Source organism: Heliangelus exortis, chromosome Z (genome assembly GCF_036169615.1).
Source record: "Heliangelus exortis chromosome Z, bHelExo1.hap1, whole genome shotgun sequence".
Classification (NCBI taxonomy): Eukaryota; Metazoa; Chordata; class Aves; order Apodiformes; family Trochilidae; genus Heliangelus; species Heliangelus exortis.
In genome coordinates, this window is record NC_092454.1 from 49,507,505 (window position 1) to 49,534,040 (window position 26,536).

At 40.0% G+C, this 26,536-nt stretch overlaps 1 protein-coding gene across 1 annotated transcript in view; it reads left to right on the top strand.

Moving 5' to 3' along the window:
- The window catches only part of SV2C (synaptic vesicle glycoprotein 2C), a 115,074-nt gene that overhangs the window by 11,579 nt on the left and 76,959 nt on the right, over positions 1-26,536 (top strand). The window contains exon 2 of the mRNA XM_071730658.1: positions 16,399-17,074. Coding sequence (XP_071586759.1) covers positions 16,495-17,074 — 580 coding nt within the window. The 5' untranslated portion in view covers positions 16,399-16,494. The remainder of the gene's footprint in view (positions 1-16,398; positions 17,075-26,536) is intronic.

A 26,536-nucleotide genomic window follows, 5' to 3' on the forward strand; every position in this document is an offset into this window, starting at 1 on the left:
TTTACTGGTAAGTATTTTGCTTATTTTACCTGCTTTGGACCTATGCCTTGAGTTGTTTCTTCAGACTCTCCCAGACACAGAGTAATCAAGAGATCTGCTTTGAGTATAACACCAGTTTCCTCCCTTAGTCAGAAGTACACCACACTGATGGTGTACAGGTAATTTTCTGCTCTTGAACCAAAAATATTTTCTGATAAGCAGGACCCTCTTGTGGGCAGGTCTGGGCAGTCTTAATGTGTCCTGTGAATAAGATAAATGATAATTTTAGTCCAAATCTAAAGACAAAAAAATGGAAATGCTTATAAATGTCCATTAGTATGCGGAACATTTAAATAGATTGCTGCCCAAGCACAAGGTTAAATGAGTACTCACTGTAGGAGCCTGTCAAGTGTGAATAGTGGCCCTTCAGCATGTTTTGTGAACGTGTGTATCTAAGGTACTGAAAAGTGGATGGTCCACCTTATCTCTGGCATTCAGGGGCTGTTATTGATGTGATATTACTGCCCTGATTCACTAATAGGAGCAATATCTTTATTTACACAAAAAGCACATGTGAGCATGGTACCATCACACAGTACCTGACTGCCTGCTGAAGAGCCATTATTGACTTTGTACACAGGCAGTAACAGGAAAGAGCCAGGGTACAAAATAGGGATAATGATTAGTCAGGTTGAAGATAGAAATTCAAAGAACACAGCCAGGTTGGGATGGTACCTTGTTAACCTTTGCACTATCAGAAAGCAAGAACACTGTTGTGTAAGCCTAGCAAAATAAAACAAGGGTGGTGAAAACCAGGTAATTCTTGCCTTTTGGAGAATTTATTATTCATAGGGATTCAGCTAACCTGAGGTAAGACTTCAGGAAATTACCAGATACATTTTATTTTGTAACATGTTCTTGATATATTTTTTTGCTTCCTGACTTCACATTAAGTGCTCTGAATATTGCCTATATTCACAGAATTTTCAGGGTTGGAAGAGACCTTTAAGATCATCTAGTTCCAACCCCCCTGCTGTGGTCAGGAACACCTCCCACTAGATCAGGTTGCTCAGAGCCCTGTCCAGCCTGGCCTTAAAACCTTCCAGGGACGGGGCTTCCACCACCTCTCTGGGCAACCTGTTCGTGTCTCACCACCATCATGGTGAAGAACTTCTAAATCTACCCTCTCAAGTTTGAACCTGCTACCCCATGCCCTTCACCACCTGACATCCTAAAAAGCCCCTCACCAGCTTTCTTGTGGGCATCTTTTAAGCCATGGAGGTAACATGAAAAATTACATAAGGCTGCTGTGTACTCTTTCTCTTAATGATTTGATTCATCAAATTATATTGAACCTTGGAGGTTAGAAGAAAACCACTGGTATAATATGTAGCTACTATATCCTACAGTACACACTATTGTTACAAACAAATACTTCTTTTAGCAGGAAGACATACAATAAGAAGCAGGGATTTTTTTTTTTTTTCATTATTAAGAAAGTATTACTCAGTTTTCAATCTGTAAATAATAATTTTAGGGTTTGTTTTTTTTTTTTTTTCTGCATTCTTTATTCCAGTACCTTTTAATGAAAACCTGAAAACCTATTTAAAGGAGATTAAGAAAGGAGAGCAATTCATACATTCAGTGTCAGCAACTGGTATCAATAGTATGTCGTCCTCCCTTCAGTACTGTGAGGTTAACAGTTTTTCTCAGTGTGTTCCAAATCTAAGACTCAACCAGCTTAAGGCTTTTGACACCATCCTCTCTAGAAAATGTCCAATTGCTCCTACTCTTATCTTCATATCTGATAGAATAGATCCCTCTCTTATTATATTTCTAATATGCTATTTTAATGGCAACACAGGAAATCAAACTCATGATCCCTGGTACAGAACAGTGTTGCAAAAGTCCTGTTCTTTCAGTCTTCCATCCTTTCAAGGTTTCTTTTAATGCTATTTTCACCCTTGCATATTCACTCACAATGTAAAAAATTAATTGCTCTAAATTAATCCAGTCAATGTTAGAAGTTGTGCAGAATTTTGTGTGGTTTGTTATGCATTTTAGCATGCACTCCTGGTAAACTGCTGAAGATAAAACGTTGTATGTATTAATTTCAAATCCCACTGGCTGCAGTGTGAGAATTTTAATTAATCCTAACCCATTCCCAAACATTGATCTTTAATCTTCCTTGCAAACGTCCTCTTCAGACATGAAGTGTGTGTGGCTGCTTCATGTGGCAGAACAGAAAAATGAGATTGCAGACAGATAACAGAGGCTTGATGCTAAAGCTGGCAGTTTGACAGCTGAAATGCAGTGTGTGCTCACCCTGTCTCCCCAGAAAGGATAACTAAGCCCATGTCAGTTTGTGGACTGGACTTGATGCATAGGCCAAAAATGAGCTTTCTGCTAGCCATTCTGATACCATGTGTTGGTGATGCCTAATGAAAAATATCACCACATATTCAAATGTTTGGCTTTCTCTGTCTGCTGATGGTACCCTTCCAGATAGTAACTTTTGTCCCAACAGGCTTCACAGTTTTGGAAATACCATCCCGTATGTATAAAGAAGTTTTTAGCATTTTGGAGTCTAGAGATTCCTTCAGATTTTCCAGTGGTGATCAGAAACTGTGTAGAGCATTTCATCCTGCTGACAGTAGTCTCACAGTCTGTTTTAGTGAGATTTCATGGTCCTAAGTGTAGTCTACATGTCAGGTACATGGTCTCAGGCACGTACTCTGTGAGGGCACTGAATGCCCCAGCCTGAGCAACCTTGTTTGCTCTGATAAGCCCCATCTGGACAGGAAAGGAAAACTGGTCTCCACCATTTCACTGCCACTCACACCTGTACAGCACCAACTCATCACCAGGACAACTGCACATCCATAAGCAGGTGGGTCTCATTCAGCACTGCAACCAGAACCTTGGAGAGCAGGTGACTCTGCTTATGGTGCTCTGGTTGCTGCAAGGAAACTGTAGATGTAGGTAGGGGTGCTCAAGTGTATGAGTCACATAAATTGTAACATGAAAAATTACCGAGATAAAGGCAGCTTAGTCAAACATGAATCAAACATATTTTCTAGAATTAATGTTAAACAAATGCACTTACAAGACATCAAAACAAAGTTTTTTAAATTGATGTTCAGGGCTGTGACCTGAAACAAGCTGTTCATAATACTTTTGATTGAGTTGCCTTTATTACAGAAGTGGTTTTTCATTTCTTATGTTTGTGTTTGAATGAGTGCCACCAGCTGAGCAGTGGGCAGTTGTATTAGTGGTGAGTCAGTGGTGTAGGAGTGTCAAGCAGCCAGTTGGTGGCAGCCAGTTGTCCTAGACCTGGCCTCAACCCCTCATACCAAGCATATTCTGGCTTCTGGTCCAGGAGCTTTATTTAATCTCGGCGTTCAGGCTTTGTGAGAGTTGGCAAGGAGCAGCAATCATAAAGATGCACCAGGAGAAAAGGGAAGGCAGGAGCTGAGGGGCATGACAGTGCAGGCAGGGCAGTGCTTTTGCTGATGGAGCACCATTTCCAGGCATGGTGTATGAAGATAGTGGCAGAAACAGCTTTCCATCAGCAATTTTGTGCTCACCAGAAGAGGTGAGGCAGGGTTATGCCCAAGGTCAGCAAAAGAAGTCCACTCTGAGATTCTGGAACACCAAGAGAAAGGAGAAGGTATCCTTTGGTTTAGCTCAGGCTGTTGAGGTGCCCAGTTATGAGCTTAGAGCAAGCTGATGTCCATGGCAGAGGATGTAAGTGCTTGGGAGTAAGTCCCAGGAGCTGGACAGGATGATTAAGGCCTATTGAGGCACTTGAGGACCTGGTAGTGAGCTGAAACTCTCCAAGAGAGAAGGAAAAACAATTTCAAAGCAGTGAACTGCAGAAAGATGGTCAACTTTTATGTTGGGTGTCAGGTGTTTTATATACCAGACGGAGCACTGGGGTAGGAATAACCAAGGATCTCAGTGAACTGGAGATTTGTCCACATCCATAAAGCACACTCTGAGAAAACACACTGTTGTGTGTCATTCTGCTTTAAAATTAAAAAATTAGAAATGGTTTCTTATGACAGAACTTATCTCTGAAACATGTCAGCTCACCACACCTTGTTCCTGTGTGGAGTCAAACAAAGGGAACAGAAATTTTTTCAGGTTGTTATGCTTTTTTCAAAATAAGCTGCAGAAAGCTCACTGAAATTGAAAAGAAAAATGTTCACCAGCTCTTCTGTATTCATTTTGCTGCCTATTCTATGATTTGAATGACAGAGCACTTGTGTTTGTTCAGTTGTGCTATCCACCTCTACATATTCCACCCAGGGGAAGAAAGCCACGCTGAGGTAGTGCTCAGATTGCATAACACACTCTGAGCTGCAGATAAATCCCATTTTGTCAGAGGTCTAAATTGCAGAATCTGGATAGCTAGGCAATACTGCATCTTCAGTACAAATTCTATTCTTCATTCCAGTATTTTAGTTTCTTTCTGTGCTCCCTTCCCACCCATGTTATCAAATCTACAAAATAAAGTCTTATAAATTTTAGTGAAACAAGTAGAGGTATAAAATATAAGCTGCTAAATTTATGGTTTTGTGGAAGCCACACACCTGCAGCCACTTGGATCTATTTAATTTAGGGTCTCATTTTTCTTACACTTGCTGAAAAACTGTGTGTGCCAAGGAAAATGTGCAATATAGAACTTGCAATACTAATATGATTCACGTTAACAAACTGAAGAGATCTCATTAAACATGGTATAGGCAAATAATGCAGTTTGAATGTGGCTAAAACCTGAGTTCATGTGAATCTTTAAGAAGTCTTTCTTTTTCACCGTGGAATAAAAATGTAAACAATTAGTACACTTATAAGTCAGCACAGCCTTAAAAAAAGTGCAATTGGATTTTTAGTAGCACTTATATTTGGGGATATTAAAGTACTCATTATTTCCTTTCTTACCCTGGAAGGAAGCTTTCTTAAGGCCTGGAAGACAATGAGTCAGTTTCAATTGTGAAAAAAATTATTTCCACCTGAAACTGTTACATTTTCCCTCAGGGAGAAGTAATACTTTATGAGTGTGCAGAATTGCTTTTTTTAATGCAGCAGAGCTTGTGCTCTATTTGGATATCATGTTCCATAATCTTTAATATCCAAAGTATGGCTGAAGCAGAGGGATACATTACTGAGATCATAGGCTTCCAGTAGAAACACTTTATCTGGCATAGTGCAGAACACAGTCACAGGAAAACCCTAAAGGAACAGGATGAAATAGAAAAGATTGATGTACATCATCTGGAATATATACAGTATAGTTTTTTTTCAGCCAGGTAGTTTAGAAAGGCTCTTATTTAAGAATAAGAAACAAAAACTAATTTGGATGTAAAACTGAATCACATTGTTTGCAAAAAGGAACCTTGTAGTCTGGGTTGTACTTGTACAAAAATATTTGGGAAGAATTTAGGTTTGCAGGCTAGTTTTAGAATACAGTGGTACCTTCATCCACCTCCTTCCTGTTTTACATGAGGTGTCAAGATGTTTTAAGAAAGATAATCGACTTTTAATTATTTTGGAATGAAAAATAAAGTAAAACTTTACAAAGATTTAATTCCTACTCAAATATGCGGGAATTTTTTTACTATTTATAAGTCTGTTTTGAAAGCAATGAAAATAAATTTTGCCAAGGTACCTGTTATCTGCATATTATCATACTGTTTTTATTACAGTTCTCTATGAATGTTCCTCCTGTCATTCTTGATCACAGCTGGGTTCCCACCTTGATGAATTTCCATGTCACAGACTCTGAAAGTCTCTGTTAATTCTTATGTGCAAGTACACTTCTTATAAACTCTAATATTGCCTTATTCTGCATAATGATTTGTGCCTGATGTACAGCTTTTACTTCTGCAGTTAGGCACCTTTCTATTCTGACTTTTGTTTTTCTGAGTTGTTTCCTCTTAGAGGCAGCAAGGTTACAGAAAAACACAAGGATCAACCAATCTTCAGTCCAAAGACCAATGTGTTGAATCTTCAGTTCAAAGATCAAATATTAATTTAAAGACCTATTTTGATACCTGCCCATGTAGTGTTGGGCAAGTGACCTAACTTTTCTGTGCTTCAGTTGCCACTATTTCTAAGCAGTAAAGAGAAAGTTATTAAATAACTTTCCTGTGTAATTTATCTGAACTACTAGTATAAAACCAAATTCTAGTGCTTTTCAGCAACTATAGTCTAAAGTATTTGTTATATATATCCTGTATATCCTAATTAATTTACAGTAAAAACCATAAAGGCCATATGACACCTAGTTTTGCTCTTCAAAACAGAACAAAAATAGGAGGCATGTTCACCAGTTTTTGCATCTTAAAATCACTAGAGAACTAGAGAAATCATAAAAAATTTGCATTTTTATGGAATGTGACAGAGGCATGACAAATACCTGATCCGTATTTACTTACTGGTCATATCTGATATCTTTGCCAATGCTTCTCAAAGATCAAGTTTCTATGAAAACAGAAAATTTATTTCATTTTTTTAAATGGGCATCAGTGTTTTTGAGAGTTTTAACTTTGTGATCTTTGTGTGCATATCCCACCTGTCCTCCAAAATCCACTGAGGCATCCCTTACTCTCTTGATTTCCAGATTGGATTGTGAACCTTTTCAGTTGTTCTGGTATATTGGTACGTTGTCATATTCAGCACTTAACAATTTTCATTTATAAAAATTAACTTTTGATATAATGTGGGACACTGAGCTAAAAAAAAATAATATTAGAATGACAGAACAATTTAGGTGGGAAAGGACCTTTGGAACTCATCTTCAAGTCTCCATCCTGGACTAAATTAGCTCAGAGTCTTGTGCAATTGAGTTTTGAATACCTCCAAGTTTGGGAAGCTCAGAGCTCCTCTTGAGTTACTATTCCAGCCTTACCTTGAAGAATGTCTTCCTGATGCCATTGTCTTTATAATCCATCACTAGAGGATGGAAGATGGTGGTTAGATTCCTTCTTAAGCCTTGTCCTCTGGAGGCTGAGAAAACAGAGCCCCCCTCTCCTTGTGTATGTCATGCATCCCAGGCCTATAACCACCCTGGTGATCCTTTTCCTCTCCAGATTGTCATCATCTTTTTTAGACTAGATTGTGGTGGTGGTGAGAGGGGCAAAATAGAACAGAGTAATTAGGTGTGGCTACACATGTAGTGGGGAAAAACTCCCTTCAGCCAGCAGGCAGCACTCCTGCTGATGCAGCCCAGGATAAGACCCATCTGTGAAGGTGGAAAGTGCACTCTGCAGGTTCATGTTCAGCCATGTTTATCATCTGGTCCATTTTTACAGATTTAATACACTGACTTAAACCTGACCTGTGTAAATAATGATTTAATTCAGGGAGTATACTCCCCATCTTATATTTGCATTTTGGTGGAACCAGCTTAAAGAGATGCAGCAACATTATGCTTCTATATTAAAAGAGTTAACTAGAGAATGCTTTGTTTGTTCATTTCATCAATTGCTTTCTAGCACTAGTGGGATAATTCTACCCAAACCAGTCTATGCCTCTGTGGCGGGTTAGCCCTGGCTGGCTGCCAAATGCCCACTAAGCCACCCTCAGCTGAACAGGGGAGAGAAAATTCAATGTAAGGTTCATGGGTTGCAAGCAAGGACAGGGACATCACTCTCCAATCACCATCATGGGCAAAAGACACTTGACTTGGGGAAATAAGTTTAATTAATTACCAGAAAAAGCAGAGTAGAGTCATGCAACATGAAAACTTAAAACCAAAACAACTTAAAAATAAAAGCTTAAAACACTTCCCTTTGTCCCACTCCCCTGCTTTTTCCTGGGCTCATCTTCACTGCCAACCTCTCTACTTCCTGCCCATGGCAGCACAGGGGGATGGGGAATGGGTGCTGTGGTTAACTCATCACATTGTCTCTACCACTCCTTCCTCATGGCAGGAACTTACACTCTTTCCTCTGCTCCAGTGTGGGGTCCTTCCCATTGGATATAGTCCTTCAGAAACAGCTCCAATGTGGGCCCTTCTCATAGGTGCAGTTCTTTTCACGTTGATCCAGCCTGTCTCCTTTCCATGGGGTACAGTCCTTCAAGAACAGATTGCTCCAGTGTGGGTCCCTCATGGGGTCACAAGTCCTGCCAGAAAACATACTTCCCCCTCTCCAAGGGACCACAAGTCCTTCCAGGAGCCTGCTCCAGCATGGGCTCTCCAGGGTCACAGCCTCCAGGCTCCAGGCAGATATCTGCTCCACCATGGACCTCCACAGGATGCAAGTGTACAGCCCACTTCACCGTGGTCTTCACTACGAGTTGCAGGGATACCTCTGCTCTATTGTCTGGAGCACATTCTCCCCCTTCCTTCTCCACTGACCTTGATGTTTGCAGGGCTGTTTCTCTGACATTTTCTCTCTCCTCTCTTCTTGCTGTACTTGCTGTTGCCCAGTTTTTAATCCCTTCTTAAAGAGGTTGTCACAGAGATGCTACTGTCGTATCTGATGGGCTCAGCCTTGGCCATTGGAAGGTATGTCCTGGAGGCAGCTGGAACTGCTCTGTCAGACATGGGGGAAGCTTCTGGTACCTCTTTGCAGGAGCCATCACTGTAGTCTCCCTACTACCAAAACCTTGTCATACAATCCTGATACAGTCGTGAAGCACAAGTGTTTCTTTTTTGATTGAACTTGTGAATTCTTCCCATCCAAAGTTAGTTGTTAATATTGATTTGTTTATAGTGAAGTATTTTGTTATATACGCATATGTGTACATGATCTATTAATGGCATGTAAATATTAATAGATATACACATATATGTACATATATATATATATGTAAATTTTTTTGGTAGCTATATTCACAGATGCATTTCATGTTCTTCACCTAGGCTCATTTAATTTCACCTGGAAATACTCCTTTTTATCCCTTGCTATTTAGGTCAAATTGATGAACACTTAGTTTCTTCTCAGATTCCCACACCTGAAGCAGTCCCTCACCGGAAAAGCTTAGTATGTTGTTCTTGGCTTTATTATTTATCTATTTTCACAAGATATTTTGGCTGAATGCCAGTGAGGAAATAGACTTTACATCACAGAAAAAACTATATATAGGTGCTTACTTCTTGTGCTAGAAAGAAACAATGCAAACATCTTTTGCTTAAGGAGGAACAGATTAACATAAATGCTTGGGATTCTCAGAACTAACTTCAGTGTGATGCCAAGCTTGTGAAACAAAGAATATTGAAGCAGCAAGTTCAGCTGTTGCCATGCTGAAAATTGTATAAAATTAAAATATTCATGAAAAGAGAACTATGGAATTCTATGGAATTCTAAATGGTTTTTGTTCTCCAATTTTCATATTCTTTTACAAACAAGAAAAAGAGTCTTGAATCTCTAATCTGTAGACACAGAAATGAGGTGTCCCAGCAGAAAGCTGGCAGCATGGAAAGCAGATTCTTTTCAGAAACTTTTTCCCAGTGGGAACTCAGACTGTGACCCTGTATTTCCTCCTGAAATGTAAAGAGTGCTTGCTTGTTTTCTTCTGGCAGGAAAGGAAAGGTGCTTAACTCCAGCTTGTTATATAACTTGCCCTACAAGATGCCCTTCAACCTTCCTGTGTTTTCCCTAAGCCCCAGCACTGTTCTGTGGCATCTGTCCGTCTAGTATTTGTACAGGTGCTGTTTCATAGTGCCTTTGCACCACAGATTTGTTCAGAGTAATTTCAGAAATGGCTGTTTTTGTGGTTGAGGCTTATCCTGTTGCAGATTTTATTTTCTGGAGAGTTTCTACAATTTTTTTCCCAGGCAGGGTATGACTCAGCTGTTCTTAGAACTTCAGTCTTGGTTCTTTTTAAAGTACCTTTTTCTAGATATCTATCCCCAGGCTTCCTACCTGTCTTTTCCATTGTGAGAGGAATTAGTTTTCTGTTTTCTTTTGACCTTGATCCAATCTTGACTGGTGGTGGGCCTTTAATTTCAGAGGAGACTTTTCTGCTTTCTGTGCAGCAGGAAACGTGACCATGGCAGGTGAGAGAAAGGAAGTGCTAGTGAGGATGATTTTGGTGGGGGATTTTTTTGATTGGCAGTATTGAGCATTGAAAACTTCCTTGTCCACCTGCTTATTGCAATTACTTAATTATTCAGCTGCAATATTGTTTTTTTTTTTATTCTGACAACTGAAAAATACAAAACACATTGGGTGCGCATATGAAGTATGTGAATTTTCAAGGGAAGTAGATGTGATAAGGAGGATAGCTCTAGGCTCCAGTGGGAAATTCAATTTTCTTTTACTGTCACTGTCTGAAAAGTGCAGATATATGTTTAAATATGTTTGGTTAATATGAAATTTTCAAAAATAATGAAATTTTAACTTTCCCAAGATTTGGACAGCCATTGCAGGTAGTATGGGTACTGTATGCAATCTCCTTAAGCTTTATTGAAGAGACTTAATTTATGTCATCCAGTCTGGCTGAAATTTCTCCTTGCTTGATTCTTGTCAATACTTATTTAACAAGTTGATGCATTTTAGTAACCGCCACTCAACACAGATCCTGGAAATGCCCATTTAAGAGGTTCACAGGAAGCATCAAATGGTGTTCAAACTGCAAATTAAAACCACAAAGTACGAAGAGCATTTCAGTGGTCCTACCTTGGCTTTAGAATGATTTTTTCAGTGTTTGCCATTTAAAAAAAAGTAGAATTTTCAAGTAGCCACATAGTGATCAGGCTGACTGCAAAACCAACAAATGTGATTACAACACTGGTATTTAAGTACAATGCAGCAAAGCAAATAATTAGCTTTAGATTTTTAAAATTTATTAGTAAAGGTATGTTACTTGTATGTGTTATTCTCTGTTACTAGTTTAATGTATAAAAGATAACAAGAAATTTCAAAATATGCCCCTTTTTTTTTTCAGTTAATTTTTCCTAAAATGTAAAATTTTGATTTTAAAAAAATCAAAGGAAGGGATCACTCTACTGTAGAATCTTCACAGGTTTGTATTTATGATTTAATAATTAGATATGACTATTTCAGGTATGTAACACTGTCGAGACCTATTGTTTGGGGAGGCACTGAGGCTGAATCACCTTCTGAGGAACTAAATGGTTTGGTAAGAATTACAGCCAGAGAGTAGATAGCATCTTGCCTTGCTGTCAGTAGTAAAGCTATTTTCTAGATCAAAATAAAACATGAAAAGAGCTTAATAAGAGAGGGTAGACCATAGATGAATCCTCAGATCATCACATATTGTGAACTTTAATAGAACTGTGGATGGGAGGGGTTTAGAAGTCTGAGTGTATTTAATGATGTCGAGCTGAATTATGTATGTCTATGTCACTATTGAAAGGAGTGGTGGTGCTCATAAGATTTATCAGCTGTGTAGCACCCTCCTTCAGGATATTCTTTGAAAGATATTTAGACCTTCAAAGTAATACAGGGAGGAATAATATAGTGCAATTATAAAGTAAAAAATGACCCACCTCCTAAATTTGCACCCATCATTTTCTACTGTGTCTCTGTTGATCAAAAGAGAATTCATTTTTCCAGTATTATTGATTTTTTTTATCTCAGATGCTTCAGTTAAGGTTTCCTGATGTTCACAGGGCAGCGTTTTTAATTTTGGTCTTAGATATGCATCTGGTTTAATTTTACTATAGCAACTAGCTTTTTGGATTTCTACTGCTTCAAGCAGAGCTTTTACAGATCCTGTTTCTGTGCTTATATCTATCTCTAAGTGAGGAAGGACTAAGCCCATGATCAAAAGCACTGTGAGAAAAGAATTAGTAGAATTATTTCATTTTGGTGATACTTGAAGGCCATAAAAAGATAGCACTTTTTATTAGTTGCTGACATATGCAATAAAAATGAACATTCTTTCAGGTAAAACATTGAGGTTTTTTTCTGATAAAGGTTATCAAATTTTAAGGAAAAAACAAGCCCAAAGCCATTCTTATGGTTTTATTCTAAATAGGTAAATTAAACAGTTTGAGAGAAGGTGGGCAGGTAAAGTATACAGTGCAGAGAGAGAAACAGTAATCTCTGCTGGTTTAATGAGGAAGAAAAGGAATAAAAAGGGAAAGGGGAGATTTTAGTGTGCCATGAAACTTCTGTCACAGAATCATGGAATCAGCCAGGTTGGAAAGGACCTCTGAGATCATCAAGTCCAACCCTTGACCCGCTGCCATTGTGGTTCCCAGACCACAGCACTGAGTGCCACATCAATCTCAAAAATCCAGGGATGGAGAATCCACCACCTCCCTGGGCAGCCCATTCCAATGCCTGATCACCCTCTCTGTAAAGGATTTTTTCCTAAGATCCAACCTAAACCTCCCCTAACAGAGCTTAAGTTCATGCCTTCTTGTCTTACTGATGGCTGCCTGGGAGAAGAGACCGACACCCCCCTGGCTCCAACCTCCTTTCAGGGAGTTGTAGAGAGTGATGAGGTCTCCCCTGAGCCTCCTCTTCTCCAGGCTGAACAGCCCCAGCTCCCTCAGCCCTTCCTCACAGGACTTGTGCTGGATCCCTTCACAGCCTCCTGGCTCTTCTCTGGACCTGCTCCAGCACCTCAATCTCCTTCCTGAACTGAGGGGCCCAGAACTGGACACAGTACTCGAGGTGTGGCCTCACCAGCGCTGAGTACAGGGGAAGAATCCCTTCCCTGGACCTGCTGGCCACACTGTTCCTGATACAGGCCAGGATGCCATTGGCCTTCTTGGCCACCTGGGCACACTGCTGGCTCATGTTTAGCTTCCTGTCAATCCTGTCAATCCTGTCTCTTCTGTGCTCAGGACTTCTGGTGTGTCCTAGATTAATGATGCCCAAGCTCACCTTGTGTACATTTTGTGACTGCCCTGAGAGTGCATAGTGAAAAGAGGTGAGAATGCCATCCAAACTGGGAGAGGATTGGAGACCGCCACTGTTGGTTACACTTCAACCTTATAGGGATTTACATGTCTTTGGCAGCTGCAGCCTGAAATGGAAGAGTTGCAGCCTGCATATATGACCTTTGACATGAGAGAAAGAAAATTTGCTTAGACAGTAGAACCTTATCTTTTAATCTGCTAACACTACCCAAAAACAATCTTATTCTCATCAGCTTTGGTGTCAGCTCTTATTTATTATAAGTAAATAAATACCTCTCTAAAGAAATATCTATTCCTTCTTGGGGCATACTGAAGCAAGTACTACCCTGTAAAAATAAAATAGCAGCTCTTTTAGAATAGTTCGATGTATGAAGAGATGGGCAGGAACTTCGCAGGTATCCCAGTAAATTCAAGCATGCATTGTGCTTCTTCATATATCGTATATGCATGACTTGTAAGACTGCATCTTTTGTGTAATTTGAACTGTACCATGTAAAAATTGTTGGAGAATTTCAGTAAGATTTGGATACCGTTATTCTTTGTCATGACAAGTATTTGATGTCATGACAAGGTATTTCTTGAAATAGTATTTTTCTTTCAGGTAAAATCACCATTCTCCTGGGAATTTTTTTTTTTCGTAATTGAATAGAAAAGTGGTCTTTAGTTTACTGAAAGTAAACAGGCTTGTGAGGTAAGACAATGGATACAAATAAGAGTATATGGCTAGACTCTCAAATGTGCTTTTTCTGTTTTATGCTACTCATGTAGTCATTAATCCTCACTCTTTCAGTCTTTCCAGTTACTTACTTGTAGTCAATTAGTCCAGCATAATTAAAAGGGTGGGGAGCTATCATGCATGGACTTTAAATAATTCTTCTTTGTACTTACCATGCTTAAGGCAGGGATTTCAGCTCACTGAGAAAGCAAAGCTGTGTGGAATTAGGTATGCTGCTTGGAAATGGAGGCAAGATATAAAGAAATTTGTGATTTTATGTTCAGTACCTCTTTCTGTCTGCGCAGACAGAAATTTGATTTGGTCTGTGTGCACGTGTTTGGTGGTAGAGTTACTGTTAATGACTCTGAATGGGTGTCATTCCTTATTGACACACTTTTCGATCATAAACTACAGTGTAAGATCAGCTGTTTTTGCAGATCTCTGTTTTTAAAGTCTATCAAACTTGTGAGGTAGGTGTACCTACCTCATGGTTTTGCCAGTGTGGCATTTAGACTGTATCTTCAATCAGTATTCTTAAACTCTTGCTATCTTTCCTCTATAGACATACCCCACAGTGAAATGGAATTTGACAGCAAGAAGTCCTCAAATAAAGGCTGTACTCCCTGAATAAAACAAACAAACCAAAGCAGTAATATAAGAATTAGAGGAATTCAGTTTAGGTTAAATAGGGTGAATGCACACTCTAAAATAGTCTAAAATGGTCACTTTGCAATCATTAACACTCAAAAGAGTACTTATTAGGAGTACATTATGTTCTTGTATTTGTAAAAATCTACAGCATATGTAGTGAATGTACAGTAAGAGCTGTAGTCACACACAGGTGACATAAGGATCAGGTTCCTAATCCAGTACACAAAGAAAACTTACAAGGAGCACCTCAAAAACTGAAAAGCCGTAGTTAGAGAGACTGCCTCGCCATAAAAGATTCACCAGGATGACCTACTTAGGAGATACATCATGTATCCTAAAATCAGCCTACAGTTTTCAGTCATAAATATTACATCCTGGCTTTTTTAAGGCTGCATCTCTCTTCCAGTAAATGCTTCAGTTTGTGAATAGTTGAATAGTTCCATTACATCCGATTTCTTTGAGAAACATTCAGACTGAATAAAATTAATGTAGAGGAAAGGACTAAGAATAAGAACATTTCTCACTAGAGGTGAATTTCTACAGTTATAAAAAAAGCTAGGGGAATATCTTTTTGCTTCTTATGTTGTATTAGAGCCATGTCTGTGTGAATTTTAGGTTGGTTTTATTTTATCAGAAGCACATTATGTTCTTAGTTTATATAATGTAGTCTGCAATTCTTACTCCTCAAAACAGTATCAGTCTTAAAACTGATGTCTGGAATATAGGTCTGGGGAGAGTGTGTACTACTGAATGAGTGAAGGAAAGTTTCTCAAAGCCTGACACTGGGCTTCTCCCATGGAGCTTGGGTGACAGCGCACACTACCTTAGCAAGGGTAATAGGGTCTGCTTCAGAAATTTCCAGCCCTTTATTATTAATCCTGCATTACATCTCACTGCCTCCATGGCTGTAATAGTGCAGCTTTTTCTGAGGTAATGATGGAAAACAGATCATTAAAATGATGATGGTTAAAAATAACCTTTTCCCCAATCTAGAAGCAGGCAGTGATTTCTTGGAAGCACTGCTACAGAAATCTCAGCCTGCTTTCTCCTGGAGCTGAGGCTTCTGCAATCCCTTTGCTGTGCTCAGATTGACCCATCCTTAACTTTAGACATATGACTAATGGTGCAGCTTTGTAATTGATTTCAGCTGCTCTAACTTTGGATTGCTGCCAAAGGATCCTGCATTTCTTCCCTCGCTCTGCTTGCATGCTGCTTCCATTTCTTCCTACCACCCCTAGTGATCATGCAGTTCTGTGATGTGCAAATTGCCTTGCTGATATCCCTGAAAAGTGCCCAGAAAAGAGGGGAATTATTAGACTTTGGTAAATTTGCAAGATACTCTTTGTGATCTTGGGGCTGCATAAAAGAAGAGATAAAAACTACAGAATGGGTGCAGGGAGGTGGACTGAGACAAATGCCTTGGTGCTTTAATGGAGTTAGATTGATGAGAGCTCATGCTAACTAACACACTCTAGGGTGAATTAGCTGATCATATAGTTTCTCCAGCTGCTTCTGCTGTTACTATGGACAAGGGAGAAAGAAATGTGCCTGTCCATGATTTGCGTATTGGAAATCTCCAGAGCGTGAAAGTGCCACTGCTTCCAGACAGCCATTTCCCTGAGCTGATTTTTTTTTTTAGTGTGGGACTAAGTATTGCTGAGTTTTAATGTCTTTTTATATCTTTTCCCTTTTACCTCTCATCGTAACGCACTATGAATGCATTGACCAAGTTTAGTCAGCTTTGAGAGACTGGTATAGATCTCAGGAATTTTAACTCCCTGCAAGATTTGTGTAAGTGAGAGGCTGGACAGAAGACAGATATTTCATGGTTACTCACTTAGAGAAAAGCTATTATTTGTAGCCTTTTATATCACAGCAGGAAGCTGAAATGGGGAAGGACATTTCAGACAGAATCAACACGCTGTATGGTGCATAGAACTGCTTGCTTTCCTTCAGAATAAAAACTACTATCAATTGAAAGGACGGAGAGTAATAAATTTCATTCTGAAACTGGGTATTTGCTCTTCAGAACATTATCCTTGTATCCAGGGATAATTACATCTCTGAAGAAAATCCATGTTGGTGTATTTGAAGTCCTGAACTGTGGTGTCTAGTGCTTAAATGAAGACTGGTGTGGTTTCATATCAGTGTGAAGCAGTCACTAAGAGAGTGCAAAGTATAAATTTTTTTCTCTCATATTTTGCAGGTTGAGTTTTTTCTACTGCTGTCCAAGACTCAATAGATACTCTAACCAGTATTCGTCAGGTCCCTCTGCAGCCTAACAACAGTCCTTTGATACAAGATGGAGGAAACATACAAAGACAGGACTTCGTTAGTGAAAGGGGCGAAAGATATTGCCAAAGAAGTGAAGAGGCAAGCAGTGAAAAAAGTTAATAAAGCTGTTGATAAAGCTCAGGATGGCTACACACAGAGGTCCTATAGCCGATTTCAGGATGAGGAAGAAGATGATGATTACTATGCCCAAAGAGGGAATTATAGTGTAGAAGCTAACGATGATGAAGGATCAAGTGAAGCAACTGAAGGGCATGATGAAGATGATGAAATTTATGAAGGGGAGTATCAGGGTATCCCCAGCATGGGGCAGAGCAAGGATGGCATGGTGGCCTTAGGTCAGCCTATGCACGATGAATATAAGGACCGTCATGAGCTGGAAACAGAGAGAAAAGCTGATGAAGAAGAGCTAGCACAGCAATATGAACTGATAATACAAGAATGTGGCCATGGTCGTTTCCAGTGGGCCCTCTTCTTTGTGTTGGGAATGGCCCTAATGGCTGATGGGGTTGAAGTTTTTGTAGTTGGATTTGTCTTGCCCAGTGCTGAAACAGATATGTGTATACCCAATTCTGGATCAGGATGGCTTGGTGAGTAAAGTCTTTTCTATCTTTGTGCTCTGTGTTACATACAGTACTCCTAAATATGTATTTGTTAACACCAGTGCTTACATAAAAATATGTTTGTATTGAATATAAGTAAGACATCCACAGAGTGCATTAACAACTAATATGTATTTAATAATAATAATCAAAATTTTATTCTTTAGGTATTTGTTTTCTCTTCCAGTCAGTAAATATGAATAGATCACTACAGTGGAACACTGCACAGTAAAAGTGTGAGAGAGGAATACGTTTTCTTCTCTCATGCAGAAGCAGACATCCAGATGAGCAATTTAAACAACAACAAAAAAAAAACCAAACAAACAAAAAACCCAAACTCAAACAAACCACAAGAGTATATCATACAAATGATTGTCATGTTGTCACATGTCTTGTGACATGTGACATACAACAGATTGTCATGTCACATACTGCATGGGAGCCTTCTCAAGGGAGAGATGAAATGCAATCTGGGAAATGCAAACAGGGGAAAATGCTGTCTTGCCATTTCCCTCCTTCTGTCTTCTTCTTTTATCCCAGTGGCTGCTGTTTGGCCATGAAAAACATATAAGGTTTATTTTGAATCCAGGGGGACAGAAATGGAGAAATGGTTGGATATATTCCAGGAGTATGTTTTTTTGTGTTTTTCTGTTGATGTGGACATGCTGTGTCTCATCCAGTTGCTTATTTCCTCCCACTGTGGGACAAAAGTTCAGGCTGAGCCTGCCTTCTGTGACTTGGTGAGAGCCCCAGCACCAGGGCCAGGTGTGTGCTTGCCCTCTCTGGGCATGCCCAGGCACAGCAGGTAAAGCAAGGCTCTCAGGAGCAGGGATGGGGAGAGAGGGTATAGGAATGGTTTCCCAGGAAGAGGGGAAGCAGAAGGATGGGGGTTTGGAACATGGCAGAAAATTAAATATATGTGTGTGCATGAGCAGCTTGGGCTTGAAGGACCCAGACTATTACCAAAAAAAAGGAAGATTTCTTATTAAATATTTAGGAATGTTTGTCTTCTAGCAGGGGTACTGTTTATTCTCTGCATCTCTCCTGCATATGGTTCTGCTGCAACAGTCTCATTTTAACTTAGCTTGGTGTCCTCATTTTATTCCTTTACTCACTATCAATTAGAAGGACCCTAAGATACCAGCTGCATCAAAATTAGATTCAGAATTTTAAGTAGCAGAGGCTATTTGTGCTATTCAAATAACACAGAAGTTTTCTTGGTAGACTGTTAAGCCCATGACAGTCTGGATTCCTGATGTATCAATATCAGCAGTTTGGCTTCATAGTTTTAAGACCGGAGTCACCCTCATTTATATTTCTAAGCCTCCCTTCACATCATGGAATCACAGAATAGTTTGGGTTGGAAAGGACCTTAAAGATCATCAAGATCCAATCCCCCTACATGGGTAGGGACACCTCTCACTAGACCATGTTGCTCAAGGCCCCATCCAACCTGGCCTTGCATGAGCTTTTAAATCATGAGTGTAATCAGGAGCTGAGTTCTCAGATGACTGGGTCCCTTGGGTTATTCCTCGTCATTTGATCACTTGTTAGAAATTAACTTCTCTGCCTATTTTTACAGTGCAGTGATTAAACTTAAAATAAAAAAATTATCTGAGTTTGTACAGCTAAAGAAACTGCATACAAATAATCTGTTTGGTATTACTTGTTTACACAGATTTACAAACATCCTATTTGTCATGCTTGGACCTGTCAGTTTTCAGATCTAATTTTTCCAGGATGAAAGTGTATAAACATGACTATTTATAGCCATTTTGAAGGTCTGTAAGTATTTCAAAGAACAGAGAGAGAGAAAATCAAACAACCTAAAAATGGTATCTAGATAAATGTTACTGTGTCAGTGCAGATAGTAATAGCATACAATTTATAAAAGCAGTGTACTCCAATTTGCTCTTAGTGTTATTTTGTTAAGCAGTACTTGATAGCTGAGGACATTATTGAACTCTACTAATGAATTTTTAGAAATTCTTTCTATTGCTGGAACAAAGATGATGGATCTCAACCCTGTTTTGTAATTTCTTATAAGTGGGGATTTTTGCCAACAAAGTGAATGGTCAAAGCTGTCTTTGCTCTTCAGGATGATAACAATGTAAAGGTACCCACCTAATCTCTCTGCAAGTAGTTCATATGGAGTTAAGGAAAAGAACGACATTATGCAACAGTAAGATGGAGCTTCATGATGCTTACACATTCAGTAGCTGACTGATCCACATGTGCAGTCACAGAATCACAGAATCATGTTGGAAGGAACCTCAAGAGATAGACTCTCTGAATCACAGAGTATTGAGACCAACCCCACAGGCAGAGCAGGATCACCCAGTGTAGGTCACACTGGAATTACCTTCCACTTGCATTAAATGGTAAACTGGGAAATGGATCTTTTCATAATTAAGATACTTTGAACACTTTAGTACTCTTGACTTCTCTGTCACAGAGAATACTCAACACAGCACTGAATGCTTACAGAAAGCATCTTTGTACAATTATAGATAGGCTCTCACAGCCATGCCTTTGTATTATTTCATTATTGTGATTTCACATCATAATCACATCCTAAGTGGGGTCTTCCAGTCAGGCATAATTTTTTTTCATTATTAATTCCATAATCGAGAGGGGTTTAATGCTGTTAGAATACTAAAGTCATGAGACCAGTGCTCCAACTTATAGGGTGGAACTGGTACACATACACAGTATGTATTTTCCAGGTGATTTTCTAGACTGATAAGAAACACATTTAGAACATGTTAATTTCTCACTGAAAAAAGCGGTGAAAGCTAATTTTAATCAGTGGTAAAAGCTAATTTTTCATACATCATGTCATGATAGTTTACTAGGGAACATGAACTCATGGATTGTACACTGGCTTGCTGTTTTACACAAAGACCAAGGTTTAAATTCAACTGGGCGAGATCATATAGCTTGGATTATTTGGATCATACAGGCTCATTGGGCCTGTATGGATTGTCTCTGTATCTGACAGAATTCTGAGAACGTGGAACAAAATATCATTGAATAAAAGACTACAGAACCTGAATCTGACAGGACCATTCTGTATATATTCAGGCATCTACGTGCCTAGTGGGATTCTCTAATGTGTCTAGACATCTCACTATCTGATAAGACACCTTCCACATATTCTTAGAAACATAAATATATAGAAAAATCTAGAATCAAATTGTTGTTCTCAAACTGTAGCTTTTCTTCTGTGCATTTGGGTAAGTTTCGCTCCTGCAGCTTCCCTTTTATAGAGATTTCTCATGTCATGGATGCTCAAAATAAAATCATCTTAAGAAAATTTTATGTTGAGTTTTCTTTGAAGTTCAGTGCTTGTGATACTCCTTTGTTTTCCCATCTATCAAGTAGCTATAAGTCTCTATGTAGGCCAGATACCTAGAGACATCCTGATTTGTAGGTAAGGAGCTTTCTTGGAACAGCTAATCTTCTGGGGGGATCGTGATTTAATATAGAAGCTGAAGATTTTGTCTTTGCTGATTCCATAGAATCACAGAATGTTTTGGGTTGGAAGGGACCTTAAGATAATCTAGTTCCAACCCCTCTCCATGGACAGGGACACCTCCCACTAGACCAGGTTGCTCCAAGCCCCATTCAACCTGGCTTTGAACACCCTCAGGGAGGGGGCACCCATAACTTCTCTGGGCAAGCTGCTCCAGTGTCCCACTATCCTGACAGGGAAGAATTCCTACCTAATCCAAATCTAAATCTACCCTCTAATCAAGTCTAGTCTAGTCCAGTCTAACCTAATCTAAACCTATCCTCTTTCAGTTTAAACCATTACCCCTTATCCTGTCACTCCATGCCCTTTTAGGAGTTCCTCCCCAGCTTTTCTGTAGGCCTCCTGGAGGGCTGCTATAAGGTCTCCCTGGAGCCTTGCCATCTCCAGGCTGAATAACCCCACATCTCTCAGCCTATCTTCAGAGGTGAGGTGCTTCAGCCCTCCGATCATCTTCATGGGGAATTAATTTATAGTTAAGTAAATATTTTTTTAACACACTTTTTTCTTCTTGCTGTTTGTAAATAAATGTACATTTAAAATTTGAAAAAGAGACATGAAAACTAAATTTACTCATCAGCTAAGATCACTCTTGTTTGTGAATTATTCAGAACTGGTTTAAACCAGCCTAACTAGTGCTGGGTTATGTTACACTTGTGGCTTAAATGAAATTATTGTCTTCAGGGACTAGTCCAGAATACAAAGACTGAAACAAGAGGAAGTTTAATACATGGGGCATCTCACTTTCTGTTGTGCATTTCTTCTTAAAATTTAGATATTTAGGACTATTTCAAAGCAAAATCTACTTCAGATGTTACAGTTTTCTCCTGTCTACTTAATTTCAGTGATACTTAATTTGACAGCATGGTTCCTCTGCACACTGTCATGAACAAGAAGTAAACAGTTAACCATCTTTTTGACACATCTTTACTTATTAAATCCTCCACAGGCATGCCCTTTTCATGTGGGTGGAGCTCGCATGTCCTTGTGAGGTTGTGAGCTCTGCTGGCAGGGGCATTGCCTCCAGTAGGGTCTCCCATGCCAGACAGGTCACAACTGAAGGGTCAGACAAAGTGTGTCCCTGGGCAGGATGGGCTCAGCAGCCTTCAGGCAGCCATCCTAGGAGAAGGACAACTCTAACTCCAAACCCGGGCAGATGGAGCTTGCTTAGCCCTGTAAGGCCATCCATCCGAGAGAAGGACACTCTAATTAAACCAACATCCTGAGGACTTCACTGTCACTATCCAAGCTTGCTGGGCCCAGGCAGATGAACCTTATGAGTAAAGGGTGGGGCCAGTTCTGTGCATGCTGTGCCTCACCTAAAAAAGCCACAGTGCAGTCCCAAGGGATAAACCCACACTTGTAAATCCCTGCAGCGGCAGGTCGGGAATGAAACAGTGGGGGAAAGGGGTCACTGGAAGCTGCAGACCCAACCCTGCAAGCAGGCAGCTCAGGACATTGGTCACTTGAGACTGACCCAGCAGATGTCAGTCTTGTTGAGCAGCATCCTGAGTAACCAAGCAGCCTTTTTCAAGGAGAGCACTGCTTGCTCCACATGGAGAGGTGCCTAGAAAACGTGGCTTAACCAAAGCTCATCTCCACCCTCCACCTGGCTAGCTATCCTTGGTCAATGGGCATTTTCTGATGTGGTCAAAAAAAGACAGAGACACAGAGATACACCTGCCTCTAAAGGTGTGTTCAGATTGACAGTCACGTGTTAGAATGTCAGAACCATGCTTGATACAGCGGACAGTGGGCGTCCTGAGCATCATTCTGCCCTAATTGCTCACGAACTCTGATGACTTAACATTGACATTGCTGCTGTCAGTGAAGTTCATCTTCATGAGGAAGGCAGTCTTAAAGAACATGGTGCCAGCTACATACTCTTACCCAAAAAACATGTGTCAGGAATTGGCTTCATGATTAAAAACTCCATAGCCTCGAAACTCAAAAATTTGCTGGCGGGTCATTCCAATCGCATTATTTCCTTACACCTCCCACTACACACCAAGCAACACGTTGTTCTCTTCAGTATTTATGCCCCAGCCCTCCAAGCTGGCCATGCAGAAAAAGCCAAATTCTACACCAACCTGAGCCACCTCACCCAAAAGGTTCCTGCAGTTGATAAGATCATAATCCTTGATGACTTCAATGTCAGAGTATGAAAGAAAAATGAAGCCTGGAAAGTAGTACTAGGCAAGCATGGTGTTGGAAACTGTAATGACAACGGACGTCTCCTGATGGAGCTTTGTGCTGAGCAGCAGCTCACCATCACCAACATTATCTTCCAACAGAAAGACAGCCTGAAGACAACCTGATGCATCCTTGATCCAAGCACTGGCACCTCATTGACTATGTCTTAGTGTGCCAGAGAAATGTCATACAGAGCAACTCCTTGTGTGATGGCAAACCTACCCCCTATTTTAATCCCAAACCTAAGAGGGGTGGCATCCCAAGGAGTAGGCTCAAAGTTAACAATCTTCAAAAAGATACAGTGAAAAACAGCTTCCAGGTAAACCTTCAATCTAGACGTTTAGATCGTCCCATAAATCCTTCTCCTGAAGCTCTTTGGCAACACATTAAAAATAGTGTCCTGCAGTCCTCTGAAGAATCCCTAGGGTTCTCCTCAAAGAAAAACAAAGATTGGTTTGATGAAAACAACAAAGAGATCCAAGAATTGGTGACAAAGAAGAGAACCGCTCAGCAAGCACACCTTGCTCAGCCCTCTTGCCATGTAAGAAAAGCAGCTTTTCATCTTGCATGCAGTGAGCTCCAACAGAAACTTCGAGACATCCAGAGCAAGTGGTGGATCAACCTAGCAGCAAAGACTGAACTATGCACAGTTATGGATGATCACAGAGGGCTCTGTGAAGCTCTGAAAGCAGTGTATGGACCCACACACCAGGTCCAAAGCCCCCTGCTTAGTGCAGATGGACAAATGCTTCTTGCAAATAAAACCTCCATCCTGAACCTATGGTCTGAACATTTTCAGACTTTCTTCAATGCCAGATGTGTAGTCCAAGGTTCAGCAATTGTCACGGTTTAACACTGGCTCAGCAATTAAACTGAATAACAGATGCTCTCTATTAATCCACATCCCTGATAAAGAAAGAAGAGAGAATAAGGGAGAGAGACCACAGGAAGTCTTCCATCATCCCCACATCACCATAGGTGAATCAGAGCTTAACACAGTCCAGCAGTTCAGCTATCTGCTGTGCATTATTGCCTCAGACGCCAAGATCAACAAAGAGATAGGCACCAGATTAGCAAAAGCATACAGTGCATTTGAAAGATTTCATAAAAGAGTTTGGAGCAATAAACACCTGAAGAAAAGTACAAAAATCAGTGTCTACAGAGCCACTGTACTGTCAGCTCTTTTGTATGGGTCTGAATCATGGGTCGTCTACCACCACCACCTGCGACTCCTTGAACACTTCCATCAGTGCTGCCTCTGTGCAATCCTAAACATCCATGGACTGACCACGTGACCAATGTCCCTGTCCTTGCAAGGGGTCCCTTGGCAGAGGTCACCAGTATGGAGGCGATGATACTGATGTAGCTGTGCTGGGCAGGGCACATGTCCAGGATGGAGGATCACCTCCTCCCTAAGATTGTGCTCTGTGGTGAACTTGCCATCGGGTGCTGCAACAGAGGAGCCCCAGAGAGGAGATACAAGGAGAAACAATCCCTCAGCTGTGGCCATACTGACTGCCAGCAGTGTCCACTCTGGTCTCCAGTCAGGAGACATGGAGACACCATCCATAACTGAGCTTCTGCCTCCTTTGAGAACACAGTAGAATCAGTCTTGAGGAGAAAGGACAGAGCAGAAAGAGCCATGCCTTGGCTGTCCCCTCACAGGAGACTTTCTGCTGTGCATTTTGCAGTTGCACTGCCTGTCCCACATTGGCCTTTTCAGCCATCAGCGCGCTTGCAGCAAGCCTGGGGAGAGACCTTCTGAAATCTTCATTTGCGAAGCCAAGCCATGATGATGATGATAATGACTTATTAAAAGATGTGAATAGCCTGCCACAAAGCCATCCTCACACAGCAGTGAGTAAAATTCCTTCTGCTGCTGTAAGTAGGCATCTATATATAGTACTGTTCTCTTTTATTGTTAAATATTACTATAGGTGAGATTTATTCCCTGTTCCTGCATAGAATACCATAGAATAAAGTGAATGTTGCCTGGTTATATGCCAGTTATTATCAGGGTACAAGATTTGTGATGACATAACAGACTACAAATGACATAAAGTAAAAAAAAAACAGTTTCTGCTGTTCTATATTTTACTGTTATGTCTAACTAGTGGATATTTTAGACTTCAGGGATAGAGGTAGAGATTCAGAACAAGTGTTTCAATGTGGATTCTTTGCTGTGGTATAAGTTTTATTGAAGAAAGCAAGAATGCCAAAATGTTAAGTACTTACATATGGCTCCAAGAATTACTGTATTCACAAGAAATGCATCTAGATTAAAATACTTACTGAAACTATAGCAAACCTTTGAATGCGAGGAATCTCACTAAAAATAACAGTAAGAGCCCATGGTGCTTATAGTCTTTAGCAGTGATAGAAAGGTTTAGAAATAGAGCTGTAGTCATCAAAATGTGAGCTAAATATACCAGAGCAAGGTGAAAACTGATCTGTAGGATTAATGTCTTATTTCTTCAGAAGAAGATGCTGCAAATTCAAACCCCATCTTGCATACTCTTCACCTTTGGTACAGTTCAGTTCTTTTGCAATGACATTATTAAAGTACTCCTACTGCAGTGCTGCTTCTGCTTGCCTTCCAAATGCAATTATTTCAAGGAGAAAAATTAAAGAGACAGATCCTTATCCACCCTAAGAGCTACATTATGTGGACCAGTGAAGATAGTGGTCATGTTTGTTTTTCTTTTAGGAGGGGAAAAAAAGGGAGAGGGGAAAACATACCTGGTGTAATCACTGTCTTATACCAACTGGACTAAGCTCAAATCACTTGGAATATCATGGGCTTCCAACAATACAGGAACCAAGAGTGCAGATTTAAACCATTTATGAAATGCAGTGTATTCAGTCCTCTATGCTGTTGTTGGCTCCCTTTGTAAACCAGTATTTAAGGTGGGTGATAGCTCTCCTCTTTCTGAAGCCAGTGCTAACAGGAAAAGCAGAACCACCATGTCAAATGTTTTTCCCCTTTCACACCATTCCTGCATACAGCTTTGCTGAGAAATACAGGCTATCAGACACCATTAACTTATATGTTTGCTCCTTGTTTTTAAGAGGATCATCATTTAGCCTGGGGTTAAATAAACTCTTGCCCTGGCTCAATACCCAGTTTCAGTCGTGGAGTTTTAACTTGAGTAACACACTCAAAAAAACACGGAGTGACTGCACTGCAGTTCATAGCAGAGAGCCTTGGCGTTTGCATGCATTTTCATCACAACTAAATGATGTTTTAACCAAGCCATTTTTTGAGAGCTCTGTAAGTAACATAATAGTTACTTATTCCTTTTATAGCTAAATAGAACCAATTACAATCATACACCTTGGAATAATGTCTGACATCAATCAGTGTATGTACAGCTAGTAAAGCAGTAGGACACTTCTTGAGCAAGATATTTGTTATCAGAATAAAACATTTCTTCAAGGCTTAATCTATGCTTACTTCAGCTGAATTTAAGTACTACAGTGGATATTGGAAAACTTCCTTTTATTTAAACAATGAAAAATGCAAAGTGCATTTAACGGAAGTGCTTGTAAAGATTGCATGCCTAGCCAGTAAGACACTTGTACACTTAACCACTTACAAGCACTCATTGCCACCATGTACAAATACACCTGAACTGTTTATTTGCACACAAAAAATAAAGCTAAATAATTCTGCACTTTCAGTAGTCTTTCATAGTTCTGTTTCAGAGATCGATTGTGCATAAAAT